The sequence below is a fragment of the Herpailurus yagouaroundi genome, unplaced genomic scaffold, assembly GCF_014898765.1.
Source record: "Herpailurus yagouaroundi ecotype Mexico unplaced genomic scaffold, PumYag 142, whole genome shotgun sequence".
Lineage (NCBI taxonomy): Eukaryota > Metazoa > Chordata > Mammalia > Carnivora > Felidae > Herpailurus > Herpailurus yagouaroundi.
The window spans coordinates 53,887,712-53,912,681 of NW_024412397.1; the positions used below are offsets into that span (position 1 = coordinate 53,887,712).

At 42.0% G+C, this 24,970-nt stretch overlaps 1 protein-coding gene across 3 annotated transcripts in view; it reads right to left on the reverse strand.

Moving 5' to 3' along the window:
* Window positions 1-1,483: 1,483 nt before the first annotated feature.
* Window positions 1,484-24,970, reverse strand: part of LPIN2 (lipin 2) — an 86,500-nt gene continuing 63,013 nt past the window's right edge. For all 3 annotated transcript variants that reach the window (XM_040479289.1, XM_040479287.1, XM_040479288.1), the window contains exons 6-20: window positions 24,417-24,543; window positions 23,244-23,589; window positions 19,178-19,277; window positions 16,059-16,246; window positions 14,233-14,326; window positions 13,719-13,788; window positions 12,752-12,841; window positions 11,401-11,483; window positions 9,779-9,923; window positions 8,741-8,889; window positions 7,860-7,946; window positions 6,333-6,485; window positions 5,783-5,897; window positions 5,022-5,125; window positions 1,484-4,681 (exon numbers count right to left, since the gene is read on the reverse strand). In XM_040479289.1, coding sequence (XP_040335223.1) covers window positions 4,537-4,681; window positions 5,022-5,125; window positions 5,783-5,897; window positions 6,333-6,485; window positions 7,860-7,946; window positions 8,741-8,889; window positions 9,779-9,923; window positions 11,401-11,483; window positions 12,752-12,841; window positions 13,719-13,788; window positions 14,233-14,326; window positions 16,059-16,246; window positions 19,178-19,277; window positions 23,244-23,589; window positions 24,417-24,543 — 1,996 coding nt within the window. In that variant the 3' untranslated portion in view covers window positions 1,484-4,536. The remainder of the gene's footprint in view (window positions 4,682-5,021; window positions 5,126-5,782; window positions 5,898-6,332; window positions 6,486-7,859; window positions 7,947-8,740; window positions 8,890-9,778; window positions 9,924-11,400; window positions 11,484-12,751; window positions 12,842-13,718; window positions 13,789-14,232; window positions 14,327-16,058; window positions 16,247-19,177; window positions 19,278-23,243; window positions 23,590-24,416; window positions 24,544-24,970) is intronic.

Genomic DNA, 24,970 nt, shown 5'->3' on the forward strand with positions numbered 1-24,970 from the left:
ATTCTTTCTACTCCATAGATGGTTGTCTAGAGCACCAAAAACTTGGTCGTCTTCTCTCAGTGCAGACTGACTCATTTACCAAAAAAGGTACATTTCAGCACTCTGTATCCAAGATAGGCAAGATAAATGAAATCTAATGACAGCAGGTCCTACATTTAGTTCAAGATAAAATAAATGAAAACTCAGAAGTTTCTTCTCAGAACACAGCATCTTTCAAAAAGGAAAAGGCCGTCCTCTGTACTGAGGGAAACCGCAAGGCTGGCCAAGCTCAGGACCCTGGGAGCTCTGGAGCAGTCCCTTCCAGGAGCTGACAGGCTTTAAGCTAGGAACCATGCCCAGGATGCAATCAGGTACCAGAAAATGACTTCTCAAAGGTGCTGTTGCTGAGGAAAAGGTCAGGGCACTTAAACAGAGACAGGACTGGGACCCGCCCCCCCCCCCCCAACATTAACAAATGGCCTCATTTAAATGATTAACCACAAATAAAGAGTGCAAATCAACACCCACTGCATTTGAAATTATTTCCATGGTAGCGCATTGATTCAGCTTTCTCAGTGACCCGATCATCTTTCGAGTGGTCTCACGAGTGATCTGCGGTTTGAAAGAAGGGTTTGCAATCAGGGAGACAGACCCAATCCACGCTTGCAGAACTAAAACATGGCATCGTACATATCCATGTCCACTTTCTAAACAAGTTCCTTTCCCCCCCTACACTGTCCTATCCTCAAGGGAGGGAAAAAGGCTGCACTCTTCAGGGCTGCAGGAAGAAGCCCATGCTTCTCTGCTCCCAGGCACTAGAAGCCAGTTCCTTACAGTCACTCTCCCTCTGAGCGCTTCCTTTCTATTCCCTAAGTACATCCCCAAGACCCTCCGTCCCCTCACCCTGCCCTGCCCTCCTGTCAAAGTGAAGAAGCATGAAATGAATAGCTTTGCCATACTGGAAGGCAGGCTCTCAAGGAGGGCTTTGGGATTCGTATCCAGCGTATGCTGCACCTCGTAGGGCCAGCAATCTGAGGGGATAAAAAGATATTTAAATAGTATGTGGATGTGGTTTTTGATCCAAGATCACTTGGACTCTCCTAGGCTGATGAAAACATCAGGAGTGCTAAGTGGTACTCACCTTGAGGGAGGGTCTAGTGAAAGGTGGGGTGGCGAAGGCTCGGAGCAGGTCTCCCAGGGGACCCTTGAAGGGCTGAGGGGGCAGCAGTCTAGAGGATGCCAGTGCGGACACACCAGGAGTTACATATGTATGAATGAATCATTCTCTGGCAGAACGTACAAAGCCAGAGAGGTTGGTTCCTGTGGGTGTAGCCGCACTTCTGGAGTCAGGTTTTATAAAAATAAGCACCAAAAAGAAGTCCTTTCTGTAGACAAATTTAAGTGTCAGCAAAGATCAAAATGCTAATTTATGGAAATTATCAATTTCTGGCAAGAGTACAGAGAATACGGTTTAAATGTCCTCTGAAGGAAGGAGTCCAATGCACTCAGTTTACGTTTGTTTATTGTTGTAACATTTTGTTTTGAACATCAAACACTGCACCAAAATATGAGCCATTTATCTTAGGATAACTGTCTTTGCCGTGACTGAGTACTGTACTGATGTTTACAAGTAATTTCTGACAACTCAAAAATTGTTAGTGGCATTGCTAATAATCAAATACTTCATCACAGACTGAATGTAATTATTAAATTAAAACAACAAAGTTACCCCCTCCCTTTCTTACCTTCAAAACAAACCAAAAAAACTAGTTTTCACCTGGAAAGAGCACTTACTTTAAACAAAAACTCCATTTTTAACCAGTTTCATTAAACACAGCATGTTCTAAAGCAGAGGAAAACAAGGCTTCCCACAGTAACTTAAAAAGATGATAAAATTTCCTGGAAGAGTTTGTTTTCACCAACTAGCATTTACTAGAAAGCATTTACTTTCTACCTGTTTTTAAAAGGTCTTGCTCACACCTTCAACAATGAAGTCCGAAAGGGCCACACGCAGTCGCTACAGGGCACAGGCACTTTCCAGTCACGTAGCTGTTGTTCCTGGCTGTTCTCCCAGTGATTATCAGCAGCTTTCATTTTAGGACATCACACTAGGAAGTTTTTTCTTTTTCTAGTTGGAAACTATGCAGATGGTTTTAAAGCACAGCAAACACAGTCCTCACACAGGGGGGCTAAGTGTGCAAGCTCCGGGCCTGCACGTGCACTTCCTAATGCCTGCCAGAGACGCAGATGTCGACAACACAACCAGACAAGCTTCTTCAGCACATGGGCATCAAGACAAACACTCAAGTCAGGGTGAACTGGAGAGAGGGAGACGGGCCAAGGCCGTTTCACCAGGGGAGCCTAGAGAACGACTTAGAAAAGCCCGATCAGCTTGCAATCACCCCGTGATACCACCCATCACCGAAAGCAGCGCGAGGCTAACGCTTCATTAACTCACCATCGTAAGGGTCTGTGTACAAACACACTCAAGGGTAACGCTCTTTCACAGAAAGAACAAATGTCATTTGTACCAAATGGCAATGGGTTTCAGCACACACTTAATACTTTCAGAACACTATAGTGATAGTAATCATCTACTTTCAGCAAGAGGGACTCCTTTTAAATAAGGAAAAAGACTCACGTTAATTAGCAAACGTACCCACTGGATCGATCAATCTGCAGCAACAAAATGACAAAGTCTAGTGCTTATGGACACCGGGGACAGAGGGGTCTGCCACCCTCAGCACACGGCTGGGAGACCCGGGTTCCTGGCCTGGACCTTGACAAAGCCTGTGTGTCCAGAGGGAAGAGCTTATCAAGGGAAAAAACTGTCTAATCAAAAACTCTTTAAAGGACAACCTGAAAAGCACTACAGAAGGTATAGAAGATTTTCCGTACCGTGCATGTGCAGAGAAGCCCTACTAAAGCTCATGTTCTCCCTCTAAAGCCAACATGGGGGGGACACGCTGTGGCGTCTATGAGATCAATAGCGGCACGCTGCTCTGCCAGGATTTTGATTCGCTAACTGGGCAGAATTTCATATAAACATAACCTAGTTTGCCTAACCTACTGTACATAAATAAACTCATTAAACAATTAGTCTTTGAACTGTTTAAGGTGGGCAGGTTTGCACTGGAAGAAGCAGGTGTCATTCCTCCTCTGGGAACACATGTCTCCAGGTTCTGCCACTGAGAACTGCGTTCAGGGGACTCTACCATTGTCACCGCATCCAACAGTGCTGGGAGAAACAGCTGAACTCAAAGGACTTCGACTCTCCAATCTGGAAAAATAACTACTCCCATTTCTCCATCTCTAGATCACTATCACTGGGGTGGGGCCAACTAAAACGGGGGGGGGGGGGGGGGGGGAGCGAATGCCACAGTACAACTACGGGCGAGCGCGGGGGGTCGGTGGGTGGGGGGGTGGGCAGAGGGAGGGGGACAGGAAACCATCCCCAGCGGGCGCCTGGATCTGCAGCTCCCCTCGCTGCTCTGGAACTCGGCTCACCGCTTCCCTCCCAGCTGAGGCCTGTGTGTGTGTACAGAATCCTCCTCTCCAACAGTTCTCTGGCTTCGAACACTGAGGTGACTGTTGACACTGAGGCTCCCGGTTCTGGAGGGGCTGATGGGGCAGAACCCTCCCCCGGTGCTGTTCTGAGACTGACATGTCTCATTACAACCAGGCGGAGAAACTGAGCTGCAGGCAGAGCAGAGAAAAGGACTCTTCCAGAACCCCACACAAGTATGTATTTGCATTTCTAAGGCCTCTCTGAAAACAGATCAGTTACTTGTCCAATCTACTTCTGCTGTTGGCAGTACTCTTCCTATAGGCACCAAGCAGGCCCAGCAACACCTGTCTGCCCTGGCTTTGTCCACAGCTGAGAAGACGGTGATCTAAGGGACTTTCCTTCCCCAGAAGCCCACATCTGCGGGGCTGGGACGGTGGCCTGGGCCCCTGTCCAGAGCAGCCCGCCTGAGCAGGTGTCTTGTCTCACCACAGGAGGGAAGGAGGCGCCCACAGAAGAAATGTGCATAGGCGGTGTGAACCAACATCAATCACTAACTGGACCTTTGGCAGCTCAGTGGACCCTGATCCCATAAAGAAAGCCCTGGTTTTAGAGAGAAACGCTCTCAACTGCCCAGTGGAAACGATAACACTTTTACTTTATACATGTTTTGGTCCACTCTTATTTAGCTTCTTTTTTCTTCCTTTTAAATTATTCAGTTAAAGAAGCACCAGCACACACTTGACACAGCGCGTGTATGAGGACGACCAGTGATAGGAGCCCAGGCCTCCAAGGTCAGGTCCGAGTCCTCCCCTGCCCGCTTGCCCAGGGCACTGAGCCACAGCTCTGCCAGGCCTAGGAAGGGGAAGGATGACAGCAGTTCCAACTTCAGGAGCTCTCCCTGTGCCTGCTGGTGCCTGGCTGTCAGCATTGAGTCCCATTCTGCACCTGTGGCTTGGAGGGTAGCCCAGTGTCCTCTGTCCAGCAGAAGTGCTGGTCACCTTCCCTTGCTGCGAGGCGAGTGATGGAGGATCGCCCCTGGAGATGCCATTTCACGCCAGGTCGTCCAGGTCCACTTTGGGGATCGGGTCTCGCCAATAGCAGAAGGAGCTGAACTCTGGGCACGGAAAGGCAGAATTCTGTTCCTTATTGAGAAGTGGGAACACGTGCTCCACGAGCTCGCTCAGTCTGTGATACCTAAGAGAAGGGATTGGGGGAAAAACGCACAAAGTGTTACTCTGAAATTGATGTAAGAGCACAGGATTGCACGTCGTGAAGCTAGTTACAGAGATTCCTCAATGCAGTAGGATCTGAGACGGGCATGCATCCCTTCCCAGGACACAGACTTCCTCTTCGAAGTCTAAAATAGTCAGTGATCCCAGTACAGACACTATTACAGAGAAGGACACACCCAGGCAAAGAGGAAAGCCTCCAACAGACAGGTACACTACTGATATTTCGAGCTGGGCCTAATCCTCAGAATCTCTGTTCCCAACTCCACCCCTGGCTGCGGGCTGAGGAGGAGGAGCACACTTACGATGACTTGTTCCCTTTGGTCCTTTCTTGTATTAATTCACCCTTGGGGTTCACGGTGAATATTCTGCAGTCTGGAACTCCAACTTGCGTGTAAGCATAGACATCCTGCAGAAGAAAACATTAAATAAGGTGATTATGAGAGAAGAAATCAGGAGATGCTTCTCTGGTTCCTTGTGAGCCAGAAAAACAGTATGAACACAAGGCTGTCTTGGGAACACGTAGTGCAGGCACAGTGTCCCTCTGCCACTGCTAAAACTGAACTTTAGACAAACTGAAAGAGTGGGGCCAAACCCAAGGGCACTCGGAGTCAGAAAACTGGGGGCTGACAGACGCCAGGGGCCCTGGAATGGGAGAGGGGCCCTGCTGCCTGCCAGAGGCCAGGTGGCAACACCTTCCGCACGCCTGGAAACTGAGGGCCCGTGTGTGGGTAGGCAGGCTGGGAAGTTTTCGCGAAGGCGGAGCACTCTCTGGGGTGGATCCAAGGACATGGCTTAGAACCACTTACACAGGAGTCAGGACTGCCCGAGGAGATGGAATCAAAGCCATAGAAACAAAGAGAAAGTGCCCTTTCTCATACACCAAAACTCTAGGGCAGATGTCTTACAGGACCCAACAGCAGAAATTTGGAACAGATAAATGAAAACCCATTTAGCAGAACATTCATTCTGTTTATACAATTGGTTTGACAATTATATCCGGGCTGTACCCTAAAAAATACACGCCTCTGAATTTTACCCACCATACCAAAGGCTACACACTTACATTTGGACGGTTTCCAAAGGCGGCATAGAAGGGCTGCTTAGAGGGGGCAAACAGATTCTTGATATCATTTAGACACTCTATTTTGAATTTCTCTGGTTTCTTTTCTATCACTTCCCTAGGGAGAAAAAAAAAAAGTACAAATACAATGACCAAACCTGAAATGGTAGTTTTTCCTGGTATGTGATCCTGAAAAGATTTTAGTGCTCACAATCACTCATTTCTTAAAATATTTTATAACTGATATCTTTCTTTCTCTTCCTTTGCCAGTCAAGAAAGACTAAGACTCTGAGTGATGGTGTTTAGGGAAGGAGAAAACGTGACAGCTTGATTTTTGGACCGTGTTTGACACAGACTAGGATGAGCTCTGAGTTAGAATGCTCTGGGTCTGGGGGAGCCGAAGAACCAAGAAATGCCGAAGCTCAGAATCAGATACAAACCCTTATGACGAGCTTGACCTCCAACCTCCCTATTCAGACCCTTTCCCCCAGCGCGAGCAGGCGCATGCACCCATACATGTGCACACACACGCATGCACACACACAAGGTGTACCTGTGGAAGGCAGAGAACAAGCTGCTAGGGGATAACATCAGAGGGCCCCGAGGCAAGATTGTGCCCTTGTCATTGACCCAGTGCAGGTAGCCACGGGTCATGTCGGCCATGCCGATGGCACGGGCGGAGCAATACAGAAACTTGTAGCCATTCCTGAAAGAAAAGAGAACACATCCTGTTTAGAAACACATACTGTGGCAAAAATGGAAAAAAAAAAAAAAAAAAGGGACTATTCTTTTAAAAGATCCAAATAAAGCTCCCTTCGTTTGTTGTGAAAATCAAATTCTTAAATTTAATAAGGAAAGTAGTTAGGATTATAAAGTTCTCACTTCTCCATAGAAAACATCATAGGGAAAAATGGGGATATATGCAACTAGGGATTATGCTAAATTTATAAATACTGATATATCTTCAGCAACCAGTCAATGAAAGTCAGATTACGGAACAAAAACCCTGGACTATCTTTAAGTTATCTGCATAAAGGCAAGATGCAAAGGATCTCATTTATAAAGACAATTTGTAGAACGCAAACCATTCTGTAAGACAAGGAGCAAAATCATGGGTAACAGGCATACAATTTTCATACTATGGCATTCTCAACTAATGCTTAAGACACGAAGTTTTCTTTTTCCTTTTTTTTAATATTTATTTTTGAGAGAGAGAGAGAGAGAGAGAGAGAGTGAGCGAGCAAACATGAGGGAGGGAGAGGCAGAGAGAGAGGGAGACACAGAATCTGAAGCAGGCCCCAGGCTCCGAACTGTCAGCACAGAGCCCAATGCAAGGCTCAAACTTGCAAACTGTGAGCTCATGAGCTGAGCCAAAGCCAGACATTTAACCGAATGAGCCACCCAGGCGCCCCAAGACACTAAATTTTCAAATCTATTTAACTCATATGGATTATGGTCCCACAAAGGCCACAGCACTGTTTTCTCTGTTGCCCCAACAGACAGGACCCCATGGATGACCCCATGCATGCAAGTATTAGCTACTCAGTGAAATCCAACTTAAAAATATCCAATTAGGGGCGATGAAGTGGCTTTTGATTTTTGAGTGTCCGACTTTTGGTTTCGGCTCAGGTCATGATCTCAGGGTTGTGAGATCGAGTCCTGTGCTGGGTGTGGAGCCTGCTTCAGATTTTCTCTCTCTACCCCTCCCTCCTACTTGTTCTCTTAAACAACAACAAAGCAACCCCAATTAAAAAAAAATGTAAATCTGGCTCTTCTGTAAAAGCTTAACCCCCCAATGATAACTATAACCACAGATATATATAAGTAGTGCCTCAAACTCCTAGCACCGTGAGGATGAGAGGTACAGGTTAAACATGTAACGCAATGACTGATACACAGCTCATGTTCCAGAAATGGCAGCTGACACTTTTCTTTGTATGAAGCTACAGGAAAGGAAAGCAGGAATATCTGGATCATGAAGACACAATTTCCATGGACTGATGTATGCCATTTTTCTGTAGTTCTTAAAGCAAAATTCTAGCTCACTTGAGTACGTGGCCATGTGGGACAAGATACCTACTCATTGATGGAATGGTAGAGCTTTGCTATACCCTGATGAGTCCAGTCTTTACCCAGCTGTGGAAGAATCTGCCCCAAAGCATCAGACCTGAGAGGGAAGAAATAGGAAAAGGTATCAGAAAACGAAGCATATACAGCCAAGTGTTTGCCTATTTAAATACCAGCTGCCAAAAACCACTGGGTAGAGGCAGAGTGGGGGGACAATATAATCTACAAGGGTGATTTTGTCACAGCTTGCATAGCAGTGAGGCAGTCCCCTGCACACTCACAGAGGAATTTCTAAAAATAGAATCAGACACAAGAGCCAGATGTTCATTTTCAGAGATAATTCGCAACACATCCTCTTTTTCTTCTCCCTAATCTCAACAGTTTTTTTTTAAATTTTAATGCCAGAACTTAGAGACTACATAACTAAATCTTGCTAAAAGTTTCTGATGTTAATTTGTACAGGTCCACCCATCTCCTCCATCCACAGAATGATCCTGTGTGTGACCACGTGTGACCTCTGTATTCAAGTCTCCATGCGTGTAGTTTAAAACACTTTCTGGGGCGCCTGGGTGGCGCAGTCGGTTAAGCGTCCGACTTCAGCCAGGTCATGATCTCGCGGTCCGTGAGTTCGAACCCCGCATCTGGGCTGATGGCTCAGAGCCTGGAGCCTGTTTCCGATTCTGTGTCTCCCTCTCTCTCTGCCCCTCCCCCATTCATGCTCTGTCTCTCTCTGTCCCAAAAATAAATAAATGTTGAAAAAAAAAAATTAAAAAAAACAAACAAAAAAAACACTTCCTGATGGTGGTCAAGGAGGGATTCCCCCAATCCTGCCCCCCATTGCACAGTGACCTGTACCTATCTCCTCCCTGCCACCCACCATGGGCTCGTGCTTACTTGGTTATTGTTCCGTCAATATCAGAGATGATGATCTTGTCATTCCAGTTCCACAGGTAAATGGTCCCTGCACAGCGGCAGGTACCTTGATATTGGGTTGTAATACTAAACACAACATCATTTGGGCCATCTTGGAGCTTCAGTTTTGCCTTTTATAAAAAGTAAGAGAATAAAGAAAATCATAAAGGGAGAATTTTGAAAATTCATGGTGTATCACTTTGATGAAATTATGTGCAACTAAGTCAGTTTCCAATAATATGTAGTCACTGAGAGATTACAAAGGTATCATGTTAAGTGAAAAAAAATTCTAATCTCCTAATCTCTGAAATATATGTATGTGTACATACATATATACACATATGTGTGCGTGTGTGTGTATACATGTACATATACATATATATATATATATATGGCAGAAACGTATAAGGAATGGAAAGAAATACATAAATATGATTACTATAATAAGAGAAAAAAAATCAGCTGAAAACATACAATTCTCAACAGGGTCTGAATATTTACAAACCACCACCAGTGTTTCAGGGCGTCAGCTCAAGGCAGGATGGTTTCTGTTGCGTTGGCACACACACAGCCCAGTGCTGCGTGCACAGCTTGTTCACAAAGAGTTGAGGGAGCCACTGCCTGAATGGTGTTTTGGAATTCTAAGAAATTTTTCTGATTCTCCAAAAAACCAAATGTCTCTGCTCTTCCTCCACACCCGACCGCCCTAGGGCACAGCGAGACCATTTCATACTGAAAATGTGTGAAAGGGAATGGGAAACCAACAGGAAAAAGGAAACTGAATTTAAGTAAGAAAATGACATTTCTCTGTTGTTGTGGCTCCTAAAAAAAAAAAAAAAAAAAAAAAAAAAGTGATGGCCTGGCTATGTAAGGTACATCTGGGAAGAAGGTTAAAAATACTTATCTGTTGGTTCACTCTCAGAGACTGAAGTAGAAGTCTGAGGTGGTGCAAGAAGCATGTCCAATTAAACAGTTACTAAAGTAATCTGACTGGATCCACACGGATCACACAGGACTCACAATTTGGTCTGAAGAGAGTCGAAGAGACTTTTTATAGGAGGTTGTGCTGCCATGGCTTGGGGGCTCTGTGGGAACAGGGTCCACTTTGATGGATTCTTCGAGCTCCTGTGACCCTTCATCACTGGATGAGTCATCCTCAGCCGGCCTATCAACAGCAATCCAGTTACTGAAGAGGCAGCAGGGCATTTTAATGACAAGAGCTTTTCTTTAGGATCAAGGAAACAAAGAGATCCTAAATCCATTCCGGGGAAGGGAAGAGTTGTTCACTCGATTTCCAGTGCCTGAGTATTCACATCATGAAGGGAGAAGACCACCTTCTTCCTCTCATGATTAGCCAGCAGTCTGGCTATGACTGATTATTTTCTGCTATGACCAGTGAATGCCACTAGGTCTACTGACTCTTGTTGAAAAGACAACATACATTTCAAAAGATAACAAACTGTAGAAAATATAATTGCTTATACAAATTTAAAAAACTAATAAAAAGGATTCTATATACCCTTCCTTTAAAAAAAATATTTATTTTGAGAGAGAGTACAAACGAGAGCGAGGGGGTGGGGGCAAGGTGGAGAGAGAGAGGGACAGAGGGAGAGAATCCCAAGCAGGCTCCATGGTGTCAGTGTAGAGCCTGACTTGGGGCTCAATCTCACAAACTGTGAGCTGAAATCAAGAGTCAGATGCTTAATGGACTGAGCTACCCAAGTGCCCTATAAACCCCTTTTGAAAGAAGAGGGTAAAGAGCAAGAAAATGAAAGCTCAGGCTCAGACCAGCAACTGAATTAAAGAGCTGGAGCAGGAGGAGAAGGAAAAAATCTGGCTGGGCAAGTAGAAGAACAGCAGCAATGAGAACAAGGTGCATAGTGGCACCTCCTTTCAGGGCCAGCCAATACAAATATCCAAGAGGGGCTACATTTTCCAAGAAATGAAAAGGACCCACACTAATTTTGTTTTTTGTTTTTTTTAGATAGAGTGTATACTCATGTGAGTAGGGGTGGGGCTGGGGCAGAGGGAGAAGGAGAGAGAATCTTAAATAGGCTCCATGCCCAGCCTGGGAGTCCAACCCGCAACTGTGAGATCATGACCTGTGCCAGCCCCAAGAGTTAGATGTTCAACCAACTAGACCACCCAGGTGCCCCTAATTTAAAGAAATTTCTACCCCAATGTGGGGCTCTAACTCATGACCCCGAGATCAAGAGTTGCATGCTTTATCAACTGAGCCCACTAGGCTTCCTCTGAAATTCTTTTGCATCTCCCTTTTGTGTTGGATAGGAAGCTAGGGGGCGGAGACACCGAGGATAGCACATCTTAGGACTCCTCAAGATCCCTTTCTCAGAGGCCTCCACTTTATAGGCATCTGATTCCATGGCTCCAGGATGGGAGCAAAGCATTTAAAAAGCAGTGATGGGTGTATTTACTCCTCTAAACTGCTTATAATTTTTAGAAAACCAGAAATTATCTTCTGAGTGGCACAAACAAGCCACTTATGGTCATGGTTGTCCCTATGAGAAAGAAGTTTCTGACCAAAAATTAATCAAAATTGTCAAAATCAGCTTGAATACAATGGCTAAAAAGCAGTGAGTGAGCAAGTGCTGTGAGTCTGGAGGAAGGACAGGGTGCCCCACCTGCCACCGGCTGGCTCCTTTGCACTTGATGGCAGGTCACTGGTTGGCGGTACCTCGGATTTTCCTTCCTTGGCCTCTGGCAGCTAAAACAACAAGACAGAAATGGCGATGTGCAATTATTCCCCACCTGCCCCCAGAGACTGACAGGTAAAAATTTATCAGCAGCCCTCTCTAGCAATAAGCAAAATGGTTTTCTGAATCCCTAACTTAAAAATGCTTAAGAAACAGCCTTTCTCTATTTTGAGCCAAAGGACAGAAATCTGAGACAGAAGTCATATGCTGTTATGCAAAAGCTGTTCACTACAAAACAATTAAAAACTTTTTTTTAAAGGTTATTTACTTATTTTGAGGAAGAGCAAGAGCAGAGGAGGGGCAGAGAGAGAGAGGGAGAGAGAATCCGAGGCAGGCTCTGTACTGTCATTGCAGAGCCCGATGCAGGGCTCAAACTCATGAACTGTGAGATTATGACCTGAGCCCAAATCAAGAGTTGGACACTCAATTGACAGAGCCTCCCAGGTGCCCCAGAAGTAAAAACTTTTAAAAGAGCACCATTTCAAGTCAGAGACTATAATACAACTGGTCCACATTCATTCGGTCTGCTCCAGGGACACCAGTACTACAGAACAGAGGTTCCCCATGCCGCCGCCCCCACTGCCTCCTCCTCAGTAGGAGAACAAGCTCTTGCTTCTGTCTGGAAGGTAATATAGTGAGTGGGTAAAGGGAAAGAGGCTTTGGAGCTGAACCCTTGGCCAAACCCTAGCTCTGTCCTTCACCAGTTATGCGTGTTTGGTCAACTCACCTCACCTCTTCGTGCCCTAGCTTCTTTACTTGTAAAATGGGAACTCTTCTTTTTTTTTTTTTATTTTTTTTATTTTATTTTATTTTTTTTAAATTTTTTATTTTTCAACGTTTATTTATTTTTGGGATAGAGAGAGACAGAGCATGAACGGGGGAGGGGCAGAGAGAGAGGGAGACACAGAATGGGAAACAGGCTCCAGGCTCTGAGCCATCAGCCCAGAGCCTGACGCGGGGCTCGAACTCACGGACCGCGAGATCGTGACCTGGCTGAAGTCGGCCGCTTAACCGACTGCGCCACCCAGGCGCCCCGTAAAATGGGAACTCAAACATCTATACTGAAGGGCTGTAGTAAAGGTAGAAGGGTAATGTACGTAAAGCATCTAGCATAGTACCTGCACATCAAACTGTTCATAAATGGCGGCTATAATTACCATAAGACAGTATTATAAGCCCAAATTGATTTTCTTGTGCTTGGCAAAAATGTTTTCTGAAAAAATGAAAAATTTGCTTCTTTTCAGCCCATGGAAAAAAATTACCTCTCCGGGTCCGTTACCTGTTTGGTCATGCTTTCTCTCTTACGCCAAAACCACCAGCGACCAGATTTCTTTGGCATCTTATCTTTGACCCAGGACTCGACTGTGGCCTGGAAACAATCAATTTGGGTCAGTCTAGTCATCTGTCAGTCACAAAACACCCAACTGCTTTCTATCATCCCCCTGCAGGACAGTGCCTTATTATGGAATGTGAGCAACATTCTCTACACCTCCCAACTCCTCCAGAGTTTGTAACACCTCTGACAGATGGACAGTCCTCTTTCGTGGTAGCACGGCTTTGCAGCAGTTCTATGGGATGAGACTGGGTGGTCTGGCTAAACAGGAGCAGGGGGCTGGTAGGTGCTGCTCTCATTTCTCTACCACTGGAAAACATGTTCTCATGAGTTATGAGGACCAACTGCGCTGACAGATTTAGAACAAATCTTTAGGTTCTATATCACAGGTTCTATATCTTATCCAATCACACTAATATCACACTTCTGGTGGGCACATCACCCTCGTCCCGCTGCTTCTTTCCATATTAATGAGAGGAATTCCTTTTCATGCATTCCATATTTAGCTAACAATTAATCAAATCTCTCAACTTTTATACCCAACCAGAAACCAGTATAAACATCTAATAAAAATGACAAAGATATGGCAGCCCAGCAAGTTTCCTAGATTTGGGGCATGAGATAATTTGAGTGGGCACATAAAAATCTTTGGATCTTCTGTAATATTAATCTAATTTCATTAAAAACTTTTTTTTTTTAATGTTGCTCCAACTCACCAACTGTGAGATCATGACCTGAGCTGAATGAAGTCAGACACTAAACCAACTGAGCCACCTGGGTGCCAGGTGCTAGAATATTAAATTAATTTTAAATAAAACTTTGAGTAGTATCTAGTTTAGAAGTGTGCACATATGAATTTTTCTAAATACCATATGTTGTAGATACTTAGAAAACAAATGGTGGATCATCTCACCTTCGGCAGACTCTTCTGGAATACTTGCAAGCTAAGGATCATGGGAGCAGCCAAAGCCCAGTTATAGTAACTGTGAGAAATAAATTGTGTAAAACCATTACACAGAGAAGGGAGAGAGGGAGAGAGAAGAGAAGGGGGTAGAGAGGAAGGGAAGGAGGGAAAAAGAGGAGAGGATGGGGGCACAGAAACAACATGAAATTCCTTATTCTTTTCAGTGAAGAGATGATCAGCTAAATTTTTTCCCCACATGAATGATCTCTGCTTCAAGCCAAACTTCTCTGAGCAGAGAAGTGGTAAAATCTATAAGACAGAATAACATTTCAATGCTTCATTGAAAAAAAAAAAAAAAGAAAAAAAGGCTGAGGCGTCATTTTCATTTCAAAGTCACTGCCCACTAGCTCATTTATATGTGATGGCACATTTTATAACAAGAAAACTAGAATAGTTAAAAAGAGCACTTTGAAAAAAAAACCCTGGAAGAGTATTTAGCAATTATAAAAGCAGGAGTATTTACCGGTTATAGATCCGTATTACAAGGTTAGGATTGTCTATAAGTCCAGGGTTTTCTGCAAATTCATGATAAGTAATGATATGCTCCATGAATTTTTCTGCAATGTAAAATAATGATCCTTTGGTTAGATATTACGTAAATTTCTAAATGAGAATATCACAATACCCTGCGTTGAAGGATCTAAAGGATAAAATGCGTCCTTTAAAAAAATTTTTTTTATATTCATCAAAAGCAAAATATCATTTTTTTTTTATCCAGGACAATAAAGAACACTTCCTTCTTCTATCCTTCCCCTCTTCTACCACTCCTCCCACAATTAAAAACAAAAAACAAAACCACAACAACAAAAACAACACAGGAAAAAGGGATATGCCACAGAATTTCAGGAAAACAGACTATAGAGGTGGCCAGAGAGAGAGAAAGGAAGATACACATGTGTGCACACACATTCTCTAGAATTAATGAAAACTGTAGTTTCATTCTTAACAAAGACAAACATTACTGGCAGGCAGGCAACTGCATAACTAGGGAATATTCATGGGGATCTTACAGCTGTCAGGGCATGCTACATTAGGAAAAACAATCAAAACATTTTACAATTGCTTGGAGAAAAAAAAAAAACCTAATAAATACACACCACACTATGGCTTAGGATCAGCCAAGAAATGAACTCCAAGTTCTTGAGAAATGAATGAGGATTCTGCGTGAATTTGAACAGATCAAGGCTAACAGGGAAATTTCTCGCTAGGACTGTTCCTCCTGGTGATTTGTAGATTATTTACGTTTACTTGCCATTTCTGCCTCCTCCAATAACAAACTCTACCTAAGTACCCAGAATTTTAAGTGTATATTTTATGGTTTACAGAACTGTGTACTTTCCATTCCACCCCCAACTTGTATTTTTTAAAATGAAGACTTATGAGGATTAAGAGCTACTGACTATAACCTGCTCTTAATTTCTTACAAAAAATAAAACAAATAGAATTAAGAGATGGAGAAGAGGCAAAATGAGCACCTTGTGACCTGAAAAAGAGAAGGATTCAGGAAAGCACAATTATGACTCTCAGGGCACCAAGTCTGCCAAACTCAGGCCTTCAGCTGCTCTGAGGGGGAGAGAAGACAAAAGATGATACTAGTTGTAGAAGGAAACTCTTTCCTTAGAGGACAAAGGCCACCAGCCAAACTGAGAAAATATTAAGAAGAGTTTAGGTACAAAGGAAGGTAAAACCAAAAAGGCCAAAGAACTTGGGGAAAGATACACCCGAGTGCTCACCCCACCCTGGAGTCCTCTGAATTGCCTCTGCTAAGCTTCTTCCTTTCTCTTCAGCAACTATACTTTCCAGGGCCAAGTCTCAAGATTGAGACAGAAAGTAACCCCTTCTACTTTTTGCCAGAAAGACTATTTCCTCAGTGGACAATTAATTTTCCACAACTTCAGCCCTACTCTCATATCTAAGGCTCAGTGCTTTCCAGGAGGGCAGCTGGGCCCCAGTCCACACACATTTCAACTTTACAGATGAGAAAGTGGGACACAGCATGAGCTGACCCTGGCTGCTCCACAAACAGGGCAGCCTGAGAATTCTCCACCTCTCCATGTGAAATGAGAGCCTTCGAGGCACACGAACTTACTCGAGCCATTTATATGTAAGGTCACCCCATATGAGGTACCTTAAATGAGGAGCTATCTGACATTAAAGGGAGATACCTGTTACCTGCACAAGATCGTTAAAGAATTTAATACCCCGAAGTGGCTGAACAGCAAGTTTTCTATCAAGTAACGACCAGGCTGCTTTCTCCAGTGAAGACAGGGGCATGATTGCCCAGCGTACCTTTGGAAATTTCTCCGTTCTCACTGAGACCCCCACAAAGAGAGAGGGTGACATCAGGCAAGTCCATGGCAGAATCTGAGAGGCACTCGGTGCCGCTATCTGCAGCCGCACTTCCAACGGACTGTGGGGACTGGGAGCCAGAGAGCGTGTCAGACTCAGGCCACTGCCGGGAGCCAGGGTCCGATTCACTGTGGGCAGGGGATGGGGAGAAAAGGATTTGCCTTATTACAACTTCTTGTATTCCTGGCTTACTACAGGGTTCTCTGAGGGCTTGAACCAAATAATATATCCCCTTAAAAAAGGAACAGATTGACCTAAAGACACAGCTTTCCTTAGAGTTTAGACTCTATCACAAATGACATTAAAAATAACTTAATAGCACTGCTGAGGAATTAACTGTGAATAAACAGGTCACAAAAATCACTACAGCCATTCACAATAAGACAAACTTTTCAACTACAGCCTTTTTTATTTTAATTAAAGGATTCCAAGAGTCATAACCATTTATTTACATTTCCATGATGAAAATGACAGAGTAATTAAGAAAAATCTGCTGTTTGGAAACCTTTGATCCTAACCTCCTAGAAAAAGCTGTGGTACTGTGCACATCCTGTAGAAAATTACTGTAGTTCAGGGTTGTCTAGACCTTTCTAAATTCAACTGTTACTTCACAAAATAGAACAAAGAAATTAAGCAAGAGGAAATTCTCAGGATGGTAGACCTACCTTGAAAACATTTTGAGAAATAAACTGGAAATAAACTATTGTTACACTAACTAGCAAGGGTTAGGACTAAAAAGGTGAAGTTATTCAATATTTTCATTTTTCTAGATGTTAAGGCACAGAAGCCAGGTTTTAGAAGATGATCCCAAGGGAAACTTTGTAATGGAGCATAAATCTCAATCCAAAAGAACAAGGAAATGGTACCTTAAGTTTCCTATTCATGAATGTTTACTGCTCTACACCCTTTGAAAGGATACTTAATGTCATGTTGAAAAAATGTTCTAGAAGTTTCAAATTCTTTTGTTTTATTCAAAAAGCCAGCCTACTTAATATGATCCATCAAAGTTTTATGACTTTTAGGAAAAAAAAAAAAACCTTCAAATTTGAGCAGTAGGTGGCAGCAGAGTACAGACAGGTCATAAATAGAAAGCAGTTTCCAAAGCTATTATGTTTTGCATTTGAAACAATGAAAGATTTAGGTTTCTGAAAATTTTCTTTCTTAGTAGCCATGCACACTCATACCACAATATTGAAATTAATTAGATCAACAGAATGTTCTTACTGGAAATGGTGAAAACGCCAACGTAAAGCAGCAGTTATGGAGTCAGGGAGCAGGGATGACCCCGGGGAAAACATGAACAGAAGACTGTGATGTGTTTCCTCTTTCTCCTGGGCCCATGGCTAGGTCCCCTTATAGTGAGGTGTGGCCACATGACCATGACTGACTTTTTGGATGTGGACAGAGGGGTGTGCTGTGCCCTTCCCAAGCCTAGCCCCTGAAAACTCCCCTGTGTGAGCCTCCCTCTTTTCCCAGTCTTGGCCCTAAGGGAATGGTGGAGCCTCAAGATGGAAGAAAGCTTATGCTCCTGAATCCTTGTGTGCAAGGTGCCTCCCACCAAACACCAGCACTGGAATAGCATAGTATGACCAAGAAATACATTTCTATTGTGGTAAGCCACTGAGGTCCTGTGTTTTGTCAGAGCAGTTAGCGTGATCCAAAGCAAAGTGACCCCTAAATAGATGGAGGAGGCCATCTGACTCAACATGTCACCAAATCCAAAGGAGTGATATGGTTTAGACTGAAGTTTAGCTATAATTATTAATACTGGATACTTAGTCAAGATGACAGGATCGGGACAATTAACAAAACAAATGCTTAGAAGCCTTACAACAGTCTTAGTATCTTTAAGTATTTATGAAACGTCTCCAGAAATAATTTGTTCAGTAGGGTCAGGAGGGAATAAGCTAATTTGGTGAACAGGTGATGACATTAGGCAGTCAAATTTATAGAGCACAGTAAGGTTCTATTGCATGAGTTATTCTCCTCATTTTAAATTTATTAATTACTCCCCATTTTTTAAAGGGGAGACTAAGAACTTGATCTTTGGAACACTAATAAAGGACTGGGAAATGTGAAAGAAAGTGATAATTCTAGGATAGCTTACATTTTAACTTTCTTATTGAAAAAAAAAATTGGAGCACTTCCGATTCTTTCACCTTAAAAACCCAACTATTCCTTTATGTGAAGAAGATATTTTGAGACAAATTTAGGGCAGAGAGCTAGGAAGGTGTTTTAAGGACCTTCTAAAAATATCCATAAAAAATTTAAATATCTTCGTATTAACCCCATGTTTCTTTTTTAACTAAAAACGTAACAAGTTTTTCAATAATTTACTTAGAAGTGCTTAATAATATGTGCCTATGGCTCAGTATTTCAAACCATACTTTCTATGGGAAAAGTAAATTGTTTTTTGTAATCACAGAGTCCTATAATAGAATATCCTGAAGGATGGAAATAAACTTAGGAAAACAGTACAAATACAGCATATCTGAGGTTTTAGTTATTCAAAAGGGGGAAACTGAGAGGGGAGAAGAAAGGGTGACAAACGGTAAGAGGTCTAGGGAATGTGGGGTGTACAGGTCAACTGGAAATGGGGACTCAAGAGGCCCAGCCCAAGTTCAGAAAAAGCCTGGGAGCTCAGACTCACTGAAGGAGGACATTCTTTGTAAAATGTTTTTGAGTAAAGATATTATTACCTTTAAAACACATAATAAATGAAATAATGCTAACGAATTTCCCCCAACATGTTCAGTTTGTATTAATGACCATAAGATTTGCTAGTCTGAAGTCGTAACCATTGGTACACCCTTACGTAGACTTAAGTAATGTACCTTTTCTCACTGTACTAAAACTTTCTTCATAAACAGGTAAATTATTCATTTCATATCACTACAGTTCAAACACCACACAATTTCTGAATTTCCCCAAATCTGAAGCAATCATCCAACTTGGGTAAAGGTCATCATCACATTGCTCTTTTTTCTCAGTGTTTTGCTCTAGATATAGCCATTATATTTCACAGCTATTCACCTTTCAACATCTAAGAAATACAGTACCTTTTAGGGAAGTAGAGGGCTGCAACTTCAGGTTCTAGAGCCTTTAAGTCATCCAGGTAAATATCATCAGGTCCTTGGTGTTGGCTTCTCTTGTGGACACCTATTTTTTGTAAGAAAAACATACTGGAGGTAAGAGTTTAAATTATTCTTCATTTACAACTCTGCTACAAAACAAAGGTTTGCAAACGATAAGACCAATCATGATTCAAACTGCGTTTTATTTGTAAAGGTGTCAATTAATGTTTTCCTACGTGTTGGTTCTCAACCATCCATGCCAAAGAAGGAGAAATTTGGTGTTACACACATACAGTTGCACAATAAACATATGCTAAATTAAAAAAAATTTTTTTTAATATTTTTGAGAGAGAGAGAGTGTGAGCAGGGGAGGAGCAGAGAGAGGGAGACACAGATCTGAATCAGGTTCCAACCTGTCAGCACAGAGCCTGACACAGGGCTCGAACTCACGAACCTGAGATTATGACCTAAGCTGAAGTTGGACACTTAACCGACTGAACCACCCAGGTGCCTCAACTAACTTTAAGTTTATTGAGAGAGAGAGAGAGAGAGAGAGAGGAAGAAGAAGAAAAGAGAGAACACGAGAGACAGAACATGAGAGAGACAATGAGAACATGAGCAGAGAAGGGCAGAGAGAGAGATCCCAAGCAGGCTCTGCACTGTCAGCACAGAAGCAGACATGGGGCTCAAACCCACAAACCGTGAGATCATGACCTAATCCAAAATCAAGAGTCAGATGCTCAACCGACTGAGCCATGCAGGTGCCTAAACATATGCTTATTCCTTCATCTGCTTTTACATGAATAATCCTAGCTCCTAAGTCATTTATTTATATTTGATGATAACGTTTTCTTACAGTATAAATAAGCATGACCAAACCTGATGAAATCACTGGCATTGAGAAAGTGGTCCTTATTCTAAAACCATGAGGGAAGGGTTGCTAGAAAGTCACATGGTACCAAAGTATCACCAAGAATTACCTTCAGGTTGCAAAAGGACAAAAATCGCTTATAATGGATAAATCTGGAAGGTAACACCTTAAACAAGCGATCACATTTAGAATCACTAACACTGGGACATTATGAGATGCTCTATGAAGTACTCAATATATTCCATGGGTAATCTTTAACTCAAAAAATAAGGGGCGCCTGGGTGGCGCAGTCGGTTAAGCGTCTGACTTCAGCCAGGTCACGATCTCGCGGTCCGTGAGTTCGAGCCCCGCATCAGGCTCTGGGCTGATGGCTCAGAGCCTGGAGCCTGTTTCAGATTCTGTGTCTCCCTCTCTGCCCCTCCCCCGTTCATGCTCTGTCTCTCTCTGTCCCAAAAAAAATAAATAAACGTTGAAAAAAAAAAAAAAAAGTTTAACCCAAATTTAATTAAGCCTCTAGGTCTGTACTGCCCACTACAGTAAGTCACCAGTGACACGTTTCTACTGAGCACTTAAGTGTCCTAGTCCAAAATGAGGTATATAAAATTTTTTTTATTTTTTTTAATATAATTTATTGTCAAATTGGTTTCCATACAACACCCAGTGCTCATCCCAACAAGTGCCCTCCTCAATGCCCATCAACCCTCGGTTTGTTCTCAGTATTAAGAGTCTCATGGCTTGCCTCCCTCTCTCTCTCTAACTCTCATATTTTTTTTCATAGTCTCCAATCATTTATTATATCTTTGAGCTTTATCTTTTTTTTTTTTTTTTTTTTTTTTTACTAAAGAATAAAAGTAAAATGTTTAAAAAAATGTGTAAAACACAGGGGGTGCCTAGGTGGCTCAGGATCTGACTTTGGCTCAGGTCATGATCTCATAGTTTGTGAGTTCGAGCCCCACGTCAGGCTCTGTGCTGATAGCTCAGAGCCTGGAGCCTGCTTTGGATTCTGTGTCCCCCACTCTCTCTCTGCCCCTTCCTCACTCACACTCTTTCTCTCTCTCAAAAAATAAACAAACATAAAATTTTTTTTTAAAAATGTGTAAAACACACACCAGATTTCTAAAATTTACTATAAAAAATGTAAAATATCTCAATTTTTATACTGATTACATGTTAAAATTGTAACAGTATGGGCTTACTAGCTCAGAATATATTACTATACTTAATTTCGCTCATTTATTTATTTAAAAGTTTATTTATTTTGAGAGAGACAGAGACAGCCTGAGTGGAGAAGGGGCAGAGACAGAGGGAGAGAGAGAGAATCCCAGGTAGGCTGCGTGCTGCCTGTGCAGAGCCTGATGCAGGGCTCAGACCAACGAACTGTTGAGATCATGACCTGAGCCAAATCCAAGAGCTGGACACTTAACCGACTGAAGATTTAAAATGAATATTCAGCTCACGTTACATTTCTATTGGGAACTGTTGTTCTAGAGTTAACTTCCAGTTTAAGGAAATATGGGATGTCACCTTGAAAAAAACTAACAAATATAATCAAAACATGAGAAAGCATACAAAATAACTGGCCAGACTCTTGAAAAGGTCAGTATCATGGTTGCAGAGGGGAAAAAAGGAGTGAGGTAACATGGGTGGATGGCACCATTCTAAATAAAAAAGGTTAATAACAAAAAACAAATGCAACATGTAAACCTTGATGAGATCTTGGTTTAGAAGAAAAATAGCTAAAAAGCTTTTCTTGGTACATTTGGGGAAACATGAATATCAATTCTTCAAGATGACAATTGTCCTGGGGTTATGCAGAGAGTGTTCTTATTCTTTGAAGATGTGTCTTACAGTATTAAAGGTGAAATCTCAAAATGCTTTTGAATGTTTTCAAATGGTTTAAACAATAAAAAACTGTTATCTGTGTGAGTGCAGAGACAGAGAAAGCGAGGAAGGAAGCAAAGATGCATACAACTACATAATAAAAAACGAGGGGTGGGGGTGGAGAATGAACCCAACTGAATGGTGGAAACCGCTCAGTGTCCCGATCTCTATCTAGTCACTTCCTATATTATGTGCTAGGAATAGGGTCATTATTTCCTCCAGTCACTATGTGCTAGCAATAGGGGTTGTTATTTTCTAGTGTAATACAAAACATTCACCCTGAAAACTAGATTTTCCTCCCTAACATTTCTTAAAGCAGAATACATGGCCTCTGGTTGCAAAAGTGCTGAGCTCTGAAAAAAGAAGGTCACAAGTTAAGCAGGATCATTACCTGGATGATCATATTTGGCCACAAATACCCCTGACAGTCAAATTCTTTTGTTTTCAATAAGTTATTTCTGAATGACTCTGAAGGTTCATACCTGTAGTACTTTCTAAGTCAGTTTGTGATTATTTAACTTTTCGTGTTCAAATTTTTTAAAAAGTGAATATGGTATTTGGCTATTATGTGACAGTGGGTATTTTCAATTTTTAAGTAAGGCTTTACTTCCATAAAAATAGGGCCAAGGCCAGTGTTCGGACAATGAGTATGTTCTGGCTCTTACTGTACTAAGTATCAATGGACAACTTTATATTTTAAATAGTAAGAATATTCTGATTTATTAAACTTGTTTTCCAAAAGTGAGACACAGCTGTTGAGCAGCCAAGAGCTGGACCCCATCTTTTAACTATTTTAGAGGAAAAAAATCAATGAAAAAAAGAGAACACTAATAATTAGCATACATTTACTTATATCCCATGTAACTAGAAAAAAGGGCTTAATCTGGCCTCAACTAACCAGATGCTTTAGGTAAAAACATTTTTCTCTCATCCAATTATTGTTTTTTCAACATGTAATTTTTTAGGATTTCACTTCACTCTATTGACGTTTAGTCAGTAAAGTGGTTAATTTTATGCATTAACTAATTTGAACATGCTCATTAATTTTTTCAATAACTGCTTCCCAAGGGCACACTGAGTAGCAGCAGTCGGGGGAGAACAGGGAGGAAGTCAGAATCCTGCTCCAGTGGCATCTGGAGTGCAGCGGGGAAGCCCTATTAAATAAGTGATCCTAACTGTACCATAAGTTCTGATCAGGGAGTAGAAATACAAAGGCAGCCATCAAGTATCATTTGAAACACTGAAATAATTTATCATCTAAATTTGCAGTACCTGACGCCAAATTAAACAAATGATTACCTTTCTTCTTTGATGGTGAGTCTACTTTAGCTGCAGGTTTTGATTCTGAGGTAGCCTCCACTAATGATGGATTAGGAAGGTGGTCTGCATCTAACATAGATGAAATCTGAGGAGGCTCCAGGGGAGGTTCGAGAAGTTCTGCAGCAGAAGTTGCACTGCTCATCTGCTTACACGGGGCTCTGGGTTTGGGTTTCACTATGGTACAGACCGTTTCTCCCATGGAAGCATCTTTTTCAACTTCACTTATGAGGTTCTCCTCACTGGGAATTACCCGAAAGTGGGTATTTTCTGATGGTGTAATTGTAGCTGTCCTAGGATGATGATCAGATCTCTCTCTTTTGCTGACCTAAAAAAAGGTGAATTGTTTAAAAATTAAACTATTTTCAAAGGTATTTGTTATAACCTATTTCTTAATCTGGATGCAGGTAAACATATTCATTTTATTCATAACATTCAGTAAGTATATTACTTTATGTGTGTGACATATTTCATAATTAAGAAGCTGGAAAAATAACTGCATTTTGTTCAATATCATGATATTTACAAGAGATCTATTTGTAACTGTTGTACTATGAAGAGTTAAGCACCAGAGAAGACTAAGGAATTACGACAATTTTTAGATGCCAAGAGGAAGAATGTTCCTTTCAGGGAGAAAACTTGAGTGCTACATGAAAGGTTAGCCCTGCTTGAACTACCTCAAGGCTCTGTTGAAATAGCATAAAAGTGGGTAGTCAAGTATCAATGCAAATTACACATACAAGCAAATGTATACTTTTTATAAACTTACAGGGACTAAACATTTTCTCTCTCAAGTAATGTATCTTTCCAATTCTTTCATTATGAGCTGGCAAAAAGTTTTCATAATCAATTTCCTATTTAAAACTTGTGGAAATTCTAGTTTCCTTCAGGTACCTTTGAGATTTTCCTTATTAAAATGTTAATTAGCAATCAACATTACTAACTAGAAACACACAATATAATGCTGGAATCCCTCTGCTGCAAACAGTTATGAAAAATGTTAACTTTGGATTTTTTTCTGTGACCACACGAGGGCACTACCATCATTTATATTCACGGGCACTGGCTCAGAAATCACCACTCCTTTACTCAGAGACAGAGACACCTCACAGGTTTTTAACTGGACGTACTCCACAGGCAAGTGAACATCAGTACCTTGGTGGACTCTGGGAACCCTCCCCACGTCCACTCCATGTGGGACTCCGATCTGAGCAGGCTCTCGGCAGGTTTCACCTCCAGCTCTGAATCACTCTTAGGACACACTGCTGTTGGGGAATAGGGGCTGTAAACAAGGGACAAAAAAATGTGATGCCTTTAAAGTCAGAAACTTCAGTCTTGCTGAGCTCGACACATTAAAGGAAATATAAGCTTGAATATACCAACTTTATCCAGCCAGTATAAAGACTCCTATTGAAGGGAATATAAATTATTTCTTCCATTTGAGTTCTTTAATAATAATAAAAACAACATCAACCAGGATCTAATGAGGACTTGCTGGGTTCTCTATAAACACTTTATATACATTATCCTTACTGATTCTCACAAGAAACCAATGACAAAGATAATTTTACAGGAGATGAAATGTACAGAAAAGATGGGTTAAATGAACAAAATCAATACATGAGAGAAACTGGATTTAAACACAGAACAAAGTGTGACTGTGCCTTTCTTCACGTTATCCGTCTACAGTTAATAGTTGACACAGTAAG